General features: G+C 44.0%; 1 protein-coding gene across 1 annotated transcript; it reads right to left on the reverse strand.

Moving 5' to 3' along the window:
• Positions 1-63: 63 nt before the first annotated feature.
• Positions 64-12,732, reverse strand: LOC126212681 (uncharacterized). Its single transcript, XM_049940100.1, has 4 exons — positions 12,701-12,732; positions 11,855-12,063; positions 199-663; positions 64-68 (listed from the first exon to the last, which is right to left on the reverse strand). The coding sequence occupies exons 1-4, from the start codon at positions 12,730-12,732 to the stop codon at positions 64-66; spliced, it is 711 nt and encodes a 236-aa protein (XP_049796057.1).
• Positions 12,733-12,990: the final 258 nt, after the last annotated feature.

Genomic DNA, 12,990 nt, shown 5'->3' on the forward strand with positions numbered 1-12,990 from the left:
ATACTCCGGCAGTCGAAAAACGGAAAATGATATTTAGCAGTATAAATGAGATTTCTAAAGGCTTCAAGCTGTCAATTTTGAAATCCTTGTATTTCAAGGTGGCGTTGTTTAAACTGTTTTTGTAGTTCAGTGTTTCTTCTGTTAGCTTTTGATACAGTACACTGCTTCTACTACGGTATAATCTAAGTCCGAAACTACTTAACGTACAATTATGGGAAGTCCTGATGGAGGAAAAGTCGCGACACTTTAGCAACAGAATAGCTCTGGAAACAGAGCAGATGGCGTCTGTAGCGTTCGACTGCAGACATGATTGATCATCAGGACTATCGAAATAGCAGCGAGCACCGTGCACGGACTGTATCATACTAAACGGGACGTCCTGACAAATGCCGTACGAGTTGACAGCCATCCAGGCCAGCAGACAGAGGTTGACGTTTATCCTCTGTGTGTAGGCCAGGTAGCTGGTGACGGGTATGTGGGGCGACCTCTGCACCACGTCGTCCCACAGCTGCTCGCGGCACCGCTCGCGCTGCTTCACGGCTTCCAGTGGCAGGTCTTCCAGCGGACACGTGGGGTGGTCCAGGGCGTTCACCAACAGCTGCACGCAGTCAGTGTTCACGGAGAGCGTATCGTGGCTTCTGTCCTCCAGCTGCCACTCCTCGTCTGCAAGAAAACGACAGCAAGTAGGTGGTGCCCGTACACTGCAGGCAGCTGAATCCAAAGTCTTCTCTGAATCACGAGCCTGGGCGTTGTTTACCCACATTATACAGGTTCGGTTACCCAGAAGTATGTAAGGCGGCATGTCAACACAAAGTAAGAGTATTAAAAAAGACAGGTATCATTATTACTATGCACGTCTATTTCATCTACAGGGTGTCCAAGAAGTCCCTGTATCGCTCTTGACATAGTAAAAATGAGGAAGTAAATAGGTTTTATTGATAGTCCTGCACTGAAGATGACAAAAAAACAATGTTATCAGAATTATATTTTTGTTTCAGCACTGCAGTCTGTGAGTTCCGAATCCATCTTGTAAAGGAGAGATTAGTGGAGGATTCGTCGGTGCATGAATATCCGCAGATAGGAAAAACTATGTAATACATGATGAGACCATTTGCCTCAGTCCCCCTCGTAAAGTAGCCATGCCTGATTGAGATAAATGTCCTGTATTTTGTTCGATTCCCGGCGGGGTCAGGGATTTTCTCTGCCTCGTGATGGCTGGGTGTTGTGTGCTGTCCTTAGGTTAGTTAGGTTTATGTAGTTCTAAGTTCTAGGGGACTGATGACCATAGATCTTAAGTCCCACAATGCTCAGAGCCATTTGAACCAATTTGTCCTGTATTTTCAGGCTGTCTCAAAGACAGGCCACGTATTGTAAGCAATAAAAAGTGACAGGAAATGTGTGTCACCCACTCTTAATCAGATGAGCAGTCTCCAATGAAAATCATTTGCAAAAGAGCAGTTCGACTTCAAGCATCTTGTTCAACAATGCACGATCATATTGAAAAAATATGAATACGAAAGGATTTAGGCCCATGTTTGTTACTGAATTATCTGACATTAGTGTGGAGCAACGATTTGTAACCTACCGTACTTTGTTGTGGCGACTTCTGCCATGTCTCGATCAAGAGTGTTCTTTACGTACAAATGTGCCACATACCACTATTTGATCAGGAAAAAATTGTTTTCTTGTCTATGGAAAGTACCCATTACTAGGAAGAGTTGGAAAGGAACCTACCTCACCTTATGTGGGATATTGTGTGATCAGAATACCTGTTAGGACCACATTTTTTTGAAGCTTACATGAATGGGAATTCCATATTTCTCAGTACAACAGAAGTTTTCAGTATCTCAGCTCCATGACAAGGCAATCACGGATCTTGTGTGGTTGTAGAAAGAAGGAGCTTGAGTCTCGTTTTGTTGTTCAGATGTGTGGGTTTCTTAATGAACAACTTATTCTCGGATTGTATTTGGTTCTGCAGCATTTAAAGCCACATTAAAATGGTTACCACGAAATCCCAACATTACCACCTCAACAACCTTTTGAAATCGTCATGACAAACTTTTGATCTTACCACGCAAATAACTGAATATGAAGAATAATAAAGCCTCATGTGGCTCAACGTTGAAAGATTAATGGAAAATTGACACAAGTGTTGAGGAAGTCTTTCAAAGCAGAATTACTAGAACGATCCACAATAAAGCAAGGGGGACAGCGAGACACATAGATATCTGAGGAAGGTGTGATCGTCCATACACTGATCCGTTGGATACGTATTTTTTTAAATATCTAACTACGTCCATATAGAATATACTCTTTTGACATAACTCCATAGGCGTCCTGTACAAAGAAATAGGATGCAGGCTGAATTCTCGACTTTGTGATATTTCACTTTCCTCTGTGAACTTAGTGATCCCATCACACAGCGTAAAAAAAAGTGATGGAGCATATTTGTCACCAGTTTGTTTCGTTAGCACGAGATTGTCGTGAAAAAGCACAACAAAATACAGTGACTGACGATTTTGGAAGTACCTTTACCACACTGAACGATTTACTGTTAATACTCTGTTTGCATACATTCAAAAACACGCAGAAAAATGTAATTACTTCGTCTCACTCGTACCTAGTGTAATGGTAATAATGCAGCAATAAATGCAATTGGGACATATATGCCTCAGCTGCTGAGTGGATGAATGTGGGATTACAACTCCAGAGATTTGGGATTCAGGCATTGCTCCCGAGATTCCTTCTCTCACTTATCTCTTCTTTCACCTCTGACACTGATTTATGGGAAACGAAAATGATGGAACTGTAGAATTGTTCGGAGACCCAATAATTTACTGTGTCCCACAATTATTAACTGGGTAAGTTAGTTCAAAAGTAGGAAGACGGCGAGTGACCACAACCTGCAGTAGGACAATGGCTCGTGAAGCACTGTGGTGACCAAACCAGGCTTCAGCTTGATGACGGCTTTACCTACTGCATTCTGAGAAGTCCTGATGGTCGTTGTCCTCGAGCACTATTCCTGTTCAGAGTACAAATCAAAGGAGAGTTATATATGCTACACGTCATCCAATGTATACCTCATTGGCGTGTTGAGCGCAAATGTATACCCAGTAAGACGAATAAGTTCTGAAAGATTCTTATACACAGGCACATCCTGTGAAAGGCCGAATGCACGACTTTGTCGTAAACACTCCATTTTCTTTGTTATTCATTCCATTCCCACCACATTATCGTGTGGTGCGCAAGGTTCGGACACTTTGCTGCTTTTTGGGGAGAATGAATAAAATGGTAGGTTTCAAAAAAATAAAAGCCATAGCGTCTCTACATAAACACATGTACATTGAAGCTGATGATGGTGCTATGGTGAAGATAAGGCTCGTGCTTCTGGCAAGTCACTGGCAGTCAGTTCCCAATATCTACTACGAGGGTAATACAGTATGATGCAGGTGCAGGCCAGAAAGGGTGTATGTATTCAAGGTGTTGGAGTGGGCTGGAAAGTATGATTGACAAGTTGATGTGGGCAGAGGGAGGTGTGAGGGAGGGATGACAGTGGTCAGGAGGCTGGAAGCGGTATCATCTACATATTGAAGAGGCTTAGACTATAGGATTATAGCTGGTTGGAGTAGTAAGTGTCTACATACTATTCTGGAACAGGAAGAACCAGCCAGCTGAAGTTCCGCTCGAATAGGATACAGAAAGGGCGGGAAAGTGGAGGATGGGTACGACATGTTGGTATAGGCGCTCCAGAAGCCTAGGTATCCAGAGGATAGGCGAGAAAAATTGCTTTTGTTTCCCACGTTTATGGAACGTTTGCAATTTGTGACAAAGTTTGAGGAACCTCAGAAGAGAGGGCAATGTAATCAGCTGGTAGAGGTTGCGTCTGAGACGGCAAATATGATACAGAGTGCAAGGTGTTCTAAGACTGTAAGGAATGGTAAATTTTTGAGAGTGCTGAGATCCAAGCTATATTGGCGGAAGTAACACTGGGGCCACTAAGGCTTTTGGAAAGACGAAGGAAGAAACAAGATCAGGGGTTAACGTCCTGTTGGTGAAACAGCTATTAGAGCATAACCCAGAATAGGGAAGAACGGGGAAGCAGGACAGCTGCGTCCATCCATAGGAACCGTCGTGTCATTCACCTTTCGCTGTGTAGGGACATCACAGAGAAACTAAATTTGGTCGAAAATCAAGTTTGTAGCCACCAGCTTACCACAGCATCGCCTCGTTCAGTTGGTTTTTTCCAAGAACAGAGGATGGCTGGATGATGGAATCCCCACATTGTCGAGTTTGCTGTTTTCTTAATTTGAGTTTGTTGTAGGCTGTGGTTCCGTGATTATTCCAAGATATAAGAAAGTGAGAGTCCTCTGCCCATGTCAGCAGAGAGAAATGGAGCAACAGATCCGCGGCCTTACTGCGAGCGCTTATCTTACTGCACGTAATTGGGCACTGTCCTTGCATTGTGAGATAACTGTAACTCGAAGTTATCTATTGAATGTACATTACTGTAATGGATGCGTTAGGAACTTAACGTCCACATCCGACACACATGTTGTTGTGTCTTGCTTTCAATAAATTTACAAGTACATAAATGAAACAGTCAAAAGAACGCCTTTTTGTTTGGAAAGCGATAAACTTATTTTTAGCTCCTCGCAGCTGTGACTGCGGGAGCACGTGTGGTATTAATTGGGGTTCAGATACACAGGAGCTGCTGAAAACACTGAGCGGCATTACAGTGCAAGTCTGCAGATGATGAGCACTGAACGTTTACTACAGTTGTGCCAAATATGTGTCTGTTGTGGGCCATCGACTCTCTGTATGTGCTTGCTTGGGCTAGGCTTGACTGAGTGACGTTACGCCGACACTGCACTCTGAAGGCAGAAATTCGTCGCTTCTCTGCAGTAGTCATGGAACTGTTGATACCCTCGTAGACAGAACAGAGGCTGGACTCTGGCAGAACTCGTACCAGGCACTGGCAGAGCTGGAAATACTTGTCGTGTGTGGCGCCTCGAAGCTACAGGAGGCGTGGCTTACTACTTCTTTCTCATAGCCGGTGGCGATGCTGCTTAGGTGTACAGCATCTCTGCGGTGGTCGATTGACGATTTGCTGCAGGCGAGTATCGTCGACACCACATGTGTCACCCTCAACAGTGTCACAGGCGTCATCAGTGTATCATGATACACCGAGGAGAGGTAATGTAATGTAGAACACTGACACGAGGTCTGGTGATGAGAAACTTTATGCTTCAATTCCCCCTCCCATTACTGGGGAAATACCAGCAATGCAAATTTCTTCCATCACCTGGATTCGAACCAGCTTACCTTTGAAGAGAGTACCACCACACAGTCATGTTTATGTGTGCCATGGTGGAAGTTAGGGAGAGAGAAATGATTGGTGGTATTTATTGTAATAATTCCTTGGGTTTTTAACAAAAGTGTTTTTGATGTAGCAGAGGCTACACCAAGAGGTTAAGTTATCGAGGCAGATGGAGATATGCTGTTGAGTAAGATTTACAGTAACAAAAGAAGCATGGTGTGCCAGACAAGGAGCTATACAGTAAACATAATTCATTGGGACACCTGGCTTTTGCTAGTTTCCTCCCAGAGATCCGAATGTGCGACTAGTGCAGAATATTTCGCCAGTGGAGGAGTCATCATACCACTTTTCAATTATAGGCCACATGTCCTGTGGACAGACACCAGTGGTTCCCATTACCTTCTGCATTCTCATGCCTTTGAGCACTGCTGACTCTTCAGGGTTTTAGGAGCGGGGGAAAAAAGTGCCTTGAAGCTCTATCCTCCCATCCATCATTACTGACGATTTTTGTTCTAAATTTAAGCGGTAGCGAGGTTCGAACCTGGGTTCCATGACGTTTTGATTAGTATACAAAGAATCCCCCTTAAATCGTAGGGGAGCCGTGGGATGTAAACTTGCGTACAGTATGATATCACATAACTTGACTAGAGCTAGTAGGAAATAACAGTTTTGCTTTTTTTTTTTTTTTTTTTTTTTTTTTTTTTTTTTTTTAAGAAGGTCGAAAGTAATGGAGTCATGAGCAGCCTCTCATAAGAATTTCCTGAAATTGTAAGACGTCGTGGTCTCCTTCATTGCTTACATATTCCGCCCTCACAATCATATTCTGCACATCAAAGCGCTTCATTCGAGCCCAAACTCGATAAGATAAAGTCAGTATTGTATGAATTCATGTAAACGATATGCAAATAACTAATAAATCGCAAGTGCGCACCGTGGTTGAAATACTCGAGACTGGCGTACACACATACATTCCAGACACGACGGTGACAGGAGCTTTTAGCTCGAGAGAGGCAACTGCACCCCAGGAGGCCGGTCCCAAGCTATCTACGTCGGCCAGTGACCGCCTGTAGAGCAGACAGCGTTAGCCCTAGTGAAAGGACGACCCCGTGTTCGGCTTAAAAGCAAATTCCGCTACATTGTGTGGGAGCGGCCAGCCTACGCATTCTTTACACATAGCGCGCAGTTTCAGAGATTTTCACAGGGAGACAGCAAACGCCAAACACCGATACTACAGATTTCCGGATTGGTCGCCTTAAACAGAGCGTCATTCTCCATAGAAGAGCAATGCTGATTGGCAGACGATATTTCTGACGCCTTGAGCTGAAGGAGTAATGGAAGAGATCGAAAGATATACCCCTTTACGTCTGGCGTGCAGAGGGGCCGTTCCGTTGTCGCTCTTGGAGCGAGAACACGTAACGAGAGCGTGCGCGCTCGTACATGTACTCAAAGAGCGAGGAACACGTCTCTCCTCAGTACTTCACTGGGAGAGCACCTCAGTCGAGAGCCAATCGAAGTGCAACTGTATATTGAGTCCTTGCGATTAAGCGTTGTTCACTGTGTTGGCCGCCACACTTATTGTGCGGTGTGAACGGACTGAGTAATAGTTAAACGCCTGCGAGCGAATTTCTGAGTGGCATCGCGGTGGACTGGTTATCTGACCGGTGTACCACGCCAATAGACTAGGGGCGAATAGGAGTCCTTGACTTCATCAAGGCGTAGGGAGAGTTTGATTGGCAAAGGTCAAGTTATAGAACGAGAGTTATCTTATTTGTCGGCAGCGAGCGGCGCAGACAGCAGTCATCACAGCTACAGCTCTTGCGACCCGCACATTTCCTCCACAACAGTACCCTTCACTGCATATCACACGTGACAGCCTCGACTGTTCCTAGCAACATTCTAACCGATAATTATTCAAGTCGAGTAGGTGCAGCTCTCAGCCAATCTGCCAAGTCAATAACAATCTTAAACTTGGTATAGAAATTTCATTAGCGAATCCTATCCTTAAGAGGTAACTTCACATTCTGAAAAGAACCCGCAAATAACGTGTTCAATTCATAACTAAAAGTGCTATTGTGATTTCTCAGAATTTTTGCAAAATAAATAATAATTTTCGTTACTTTCATGTTTTTCTTACACTAACTATCACTACTCCAGTACCCAAGTATCCCACTAGTTACGTAAGAAATTTTGTGAATTTTTGTGTCATTTCCTTACAGTGGACGACTCCAGAAGGTATTTATTGCTGAAAGTTTTTCAGGCATTTCTCTTTGGAACGTCAAGACTGTCCATCTGACTTCCGTAGTAGTGTGGGGGTGGAAATTGCATCTTGCAGTGGCCAAAGGGTAAAGGGTACATCTCAGATTAATCTGTTGCGCAGAATGACAGAATAGCACCAATCCACACGCTCACAAAATGTGTGGCTTTATAGTCTTGTGTTGTAAATGCTATATTTAATTCGTTTTGTGGCGTTATAGACAGGTATTTTAAACTGGGACCAAGAGATATGGTGGTCGTATTTGTGTGACATTGTATGTACCAAAATGTCGAGCAGTCATTAGATACAGTGAGCATATCTTTAAGATATGAAGCACTGAGTCTGGCTTGTTGATGTTGTTTGGTAACGTGTGGTTGTTATGGATGAGAGGAGAATGAATCCTTTTTCAATAGATTGTTCAGTTTATGGAAAATGTGGCAGTGTTTTTGTTCATGTGTATCACCAATCCCAGGGTTTCTGATCTGCAGAATGAGGTGCTGGTATCAGGATATCTCACAAGCACCCATTGGCAGTACCATCTGATTGTATGTTGTAGCAATTATCTGTGCTTTGTATAGTGTAGAGTGACTGGGACTGTGTTACGTGAGTGTAACAATTTTCATTAAAGTATAGTTGTAGCATTGAGATAACATGTGAGTGATGAAGATCTCGTTGGAGCTGAGGGAACAGACATATGGATGGAATGCTATGCTGCTGCATTGCATTGTCTTGATGTTTTATGTGGCGAAACAAGGTTAGGTATAGGTTTTAAGCTGATGTTTTGGTGTGGCTGAAGATAAAGTTGGATTGCTTTTTCGAATAAGTGACTTGGATGTTAAAATGGAAGGTGACTGTGGCTGTTATCGTCATCTGTTGGACGATATGTGGACGTTGAAAGAGAGTGAATGTTGTGGAAAACAGTGGTTCTAAACTGGATGTCTTTCATGTTAGGGATGCGACACAAGAAACTGTTGGGATGATGACGGTGAGCTCGACTGATGGTGTAGAAAACTGTGGGTCTGAACTCAATATCTTTGATGGTGAGGATGCAATGCATGTAGTTGTTGGGATGCGGAATGTAAGTTTAGTGTCGTGAATAATGCGTTTACTTTATACTTGTTAGATCATTCGAGTTGAGGCTGTGTAGATGATGCAGTCGTGCAAGGATTGTACATTTTGGCATAGTTAACATGGGTGGTTTTAAGAACTTCCAGTATGATGCAGTAGTTTGGGTCAGTAACTCCTGGTAATCAGTGAACGAAAAAACGTTCCAAGTTTTTGTTCATTCGATGAGTTATCTGTATGCGCTGTAAATATTCATTGCACGTTATTGACATCTTCGGAAATGCCGTTTTCGACTAGGTTATGGTGATTTGAAAATGGGTCTCGGTCCGAAACAAGTCATCGGATGAATAAAAAATAAAAATTTGCAACTTGGACTGGTTTTTCTGTCCTACTGATGGGTGGTCTTGTTTGTAACTGGGATAGGCCAGGTGGTTCTGCGATACTGGGTCAGATAGTCGTCACACAGGAAGTATTTGTGACATCTGTAGGCTTGGATTTGCGATTTAGCTGATTTTACACATGGCAGCGACAACAGATCAGGGCTTAGTTCTTGATACGTTGGTTTGTTGTGGGCAAGCATCTAGTTCTGCTGGACAGTGATGCGTAAAGAAGCCGGCAGAGAAGCGCCACGGTTTTAATAGTGGCGAGGGCAACTCTTTCAGACAGGGCCGTTGTAGCAGCCTGCTGGATGGTGCAAACCATTTCGAACATCGCCACGTGCTCAGAAGAGATTCGCACGAGTTTCTTCTTTCCCTCCCCCCCCCCCCCCCCCCATCTCGACCTAACTGCCACGACCTCTCCGATCTCTCTGGATTATCACGACCACTTTCCCCTGAAGATAAAATGGGTCTGAGCACGATGCGGCTTAACACCTGAGGTCATCAGTCCCCTAGAAGTTAGAACTACTTCAACCTAACTAACCTAACGACATCACACACATCCTTGCCCCAGGCAGGATTCGAACCTGCGACCGTAGCGGTCACGCGGTTCCAGACTGAAGCGCCTAGAACCGTACGGCCAAACCGGCCGGCCCCTGAAGATATCTTCAATGTCGGGCTTAAAGTTAGCTTCCAGACAAACAGCTAGTGGTCTTAAAATGTAAACTTTCACGGCCGGAAATATCATGTCCATTATAATTATCCGGGCTGTTATGCCGTGGTCGGGGGCGCGCGGACACGTAATTTAGCGGCAGTCAGTAGCGAGCCAGTGTGTGTGTTGGACCTTCCATCAAGCTACGGACCCCCTTGAAGATGTCTCCCGCAGTCGGAGACGAAACGTTGGGAATCACCTCAGAATTCATCAATCGACCACGGCATAACAGCCCGGATAATTATAATAGAGCTAGTGGTCCACAACTCTGTAAGGTGTTGTCGCTGCTCATTCTTTAATATCTTGTCGCCACTCGTGAGGAATTGAAACATCAACTACAGCTCACACGTTTGTTCTCGGTGTCCATAACAGTTTCAGTCATAATTATAGACATGCTGCAGAGTGCAGCTCAGTCTAGCAACAGATGGGATAAGAGTCTGCTTGTTTGGTAACTTGCTAACAATGCGTATTTCCTTTAATCTGTCAGTATTATTCTTATGGTTGTCTGCAGTAAATTATCGGTGACAGCCGAAATTTTGGAAAGGCCTTTTTTCTCAGTATTACAGCTCCTGGTTCTAATATACGGATATTCTTATGATAACTTACTTCCTTATCTGGCTCTGAGCACTATGGGACTCAACATCTTAGGTCATAAGTCCCCTAGAACTTAGAACTACTTAAACCTAACTAACCTAAGGACATCACACACACCCATGCCCGAGGCAGGATTCGAACCGGCGACCGTAGCAGTCCCGCGGTTCCGGACTGCAGCGCCAGAACCGCTAGACCACCGCGGCCGGCACTTCCTTATCTGTTGTAACCCTTTTCGACCACCTTAGTTTCTTAATTTGTCGGCTTACTACCAATGAAAACTCTGCAAGTTCGATTGCCTGAAGCGGTCAAGAGTGACAACGGCAGGCATAAATAATTTTTCCGCTGAGAGAGCACAAGCCCACTGTCCTCCCTTCCTCTCATCTAAATGGAGTTACTCCCTGCCGAACAAGAAGCTATCAGGCAGTTACAAAGAGAGAAATGAACGATTACAACTCGTTTCATGTCTGGTGCATGATAGATAGATGATCGAGTAAGAGATAAAGTCCAGCAACGAGAATAAAATAATAAATTAAAAAAATATAGTGATTCGAACAAATAGAGTTGTTTAGCAGACAGGTGCGATAGCTGTGTTTCCTCAGTCCTACTACAGTTCATAGTATTAACACTTCTAAGGATAGTATTAACAGTGTATCTGATACAATTAACTGTTCAGTTACAAATCGAAATATTATTCGTCAAAGAAAATTAGTAAATACGAACAGTATCGTGCTAGGATCACACATGAGAAATTTAGATCACTACACCAGTTACAGTATTGACAGAAAATTAGCTCGTCTGTAGCCGTTATGTTTCAGAGACCATTCGCCATTTTTAAAAAGCCTTAGACTAGGTCTGAAAAAAACTACATGTACAGAATTTTAGAGTGTTTATAGAAGATAAAAAGGAACACTTTTTTATATGAGGCACGTGTCGCACACGTATGAAGGTCTTATCTGCACTGGCGTTCAGAGACGTTGTTCAAAGTGCTGTGGGATGGGCACTGTTTTAGAGGTGCTGCGGGCCTCCTACGGGAGGGAGACGAGTTGTTCAGTGTACCAGACACTGGCAGACACCCCAGGTGAGGTGGTTGCCTCTTAGGCTGAGGCTGCAAACATTATTTGTGAGACAGCCACTTGTTTCGAGTGTGTTACACAATCGTTAGCACCCAGCTGGCACTTGAGTAACGTCTCTAAAACGTCACACCTGTGACATTTGTGTCACATAAAATTTGTTCATTTTAATCTTCTCTAAACACTCCAAAATTTTGTCTACGTAGTCTTTTTTAGTCCCTGCATAAGAGGAAGTCAATAATACATCGATATGAAGTAGTTAGCTTGTCATAGATCCAGACGGAGAGTTGCCGAAGAATCGAAAAACTGACTTTGGAAAGAGCACCAGAGATCATGCGTGGCGTGCAAAATCACGCAAGAGATAAAAATATATTTTCAGAAGGGTATTTGAATCTCATTCCTCGAACAACTGAACAGTTGTCAGCGGATAACCGTGAAGTGGCCGGGTCCCAGTATTAAACTTACCTACAATCTTGAAGCTATCTCCGTAGACTGAATCGATGTACTCAGGTGCACTGACCCAGTAGACACGATGGAAGGCGTACAGATCGTCAGCGAGGCTGAACATTTGCGACGCCTCTGGCTGCCGCTCCTTGCACAGCGCACTGAAGTCGTCGTCAAAGGAGAGGTTCCACGGCCGATAGCGCAGCAGGCGTTCACTCAACAGCGGCCGCCTGTAGCACACAAGCTGCCAGGTTAGAAGCTAAAAAGCTAGCATGTATAGTTTAGGCAAGAACGTACAAGTATCCATAAATGTGTGTGAAATTTTACGGGACTTAACTGCTAAGGTCATCAGTCCCTAAGCTTACACACTACTTAACCTACATTATCCTAAGGACACACACACACACACACACACACACACACACACACACACACACACACACACACACACCCATGCCCGAGGGAGGGCTCGAACTTCCGCCGGGACCATCCGCGCACCCCATGACTGAAGCGCCCTAGACCGCTCGGCTAATCCCGCGCGGCTAAAAGTATCCAGAACGGATTTCCACTCAGCAGTGGATTAGAAACTTCCTGGCAGATGAGTACTGTGTGCCAGACTGGGACACAAACCTGGAATTTTTTCATTCTTTAAAGGATGCATTGTAACACAGCAAACAATCGCAAATCCATTGGTCTTTTTAGCATTTTAGCGCATCGAGATTTCATCTTTAGATTTCAGAGCACTTGAGTGAGACACCGATTATAACTATTTCTTGCAGGTCATCCACTCCGTTCTGTGCTGCTATATCGTTTTAACTGGTTTCAGACACATCAAACAGCAGAACTGCAGCGCTTGCCGCAGAATACCTCTTTTCTTTAAAGAAGAATTTTGTATGCATTGCAAGAGAGTGAACATGTGATATTTATGTTAAGGATATGAATGACTTGTTCAAATTAATTATAGATGATTTTAGACGCTGACATGTACACATGTCTGTCATGAGCTGAAGCAAAATCTTCCACATTACCACTTGAAAATGGCACAAAACGCCGAAACTGCAATTGTAAAACAATTTTTATAGTCAATGGCGAATAGGACGTCCTTATAAAAATAGACATCGAGCTAGGCAGGCACGAACCTAGAGCCGCCGTCGCAG

Source organism: Schistocerca nitens, chromosome 11, assembly GCF_023898315.1.
Source record: "Schistocerca nitens isolate TAMUIC-IGC-003100 chromosome 11, iqSchNite1.1, whole genome shotgun sequence".
Taxonomy (NCBI): domain Eukaryota; kingdom Metazoa; phylum Arthropoda; class Insecta; order Orthoptera; family Acrididae; genus Schistocerca; species Schistocerca nitens.

Bases quoted from the DNA above. Each gene is read 5' to 3' on its own strand.
- LOC126212681 (XM_049940100.1), bottom strand. From the start codon at position 12,732: ATGCATACAAAATTCTTCTTTAAAGAAAAGAG. The intron at 12,064-12,700 runs GTATTCTGCGGC...TGTGTGCTACAG, and splicing joins TTCTTCTTTAAAGAAAAGAG to GCGGCCGCTGTTGAGTGAAC. The intron at 664-11,854 runs GTAAGTTTAATA...GTTTTCTTGCAG, and splicing joins AGATAGCTTCAAGATTGTAG to ACGAGGAGTGGCAGCTGGAG.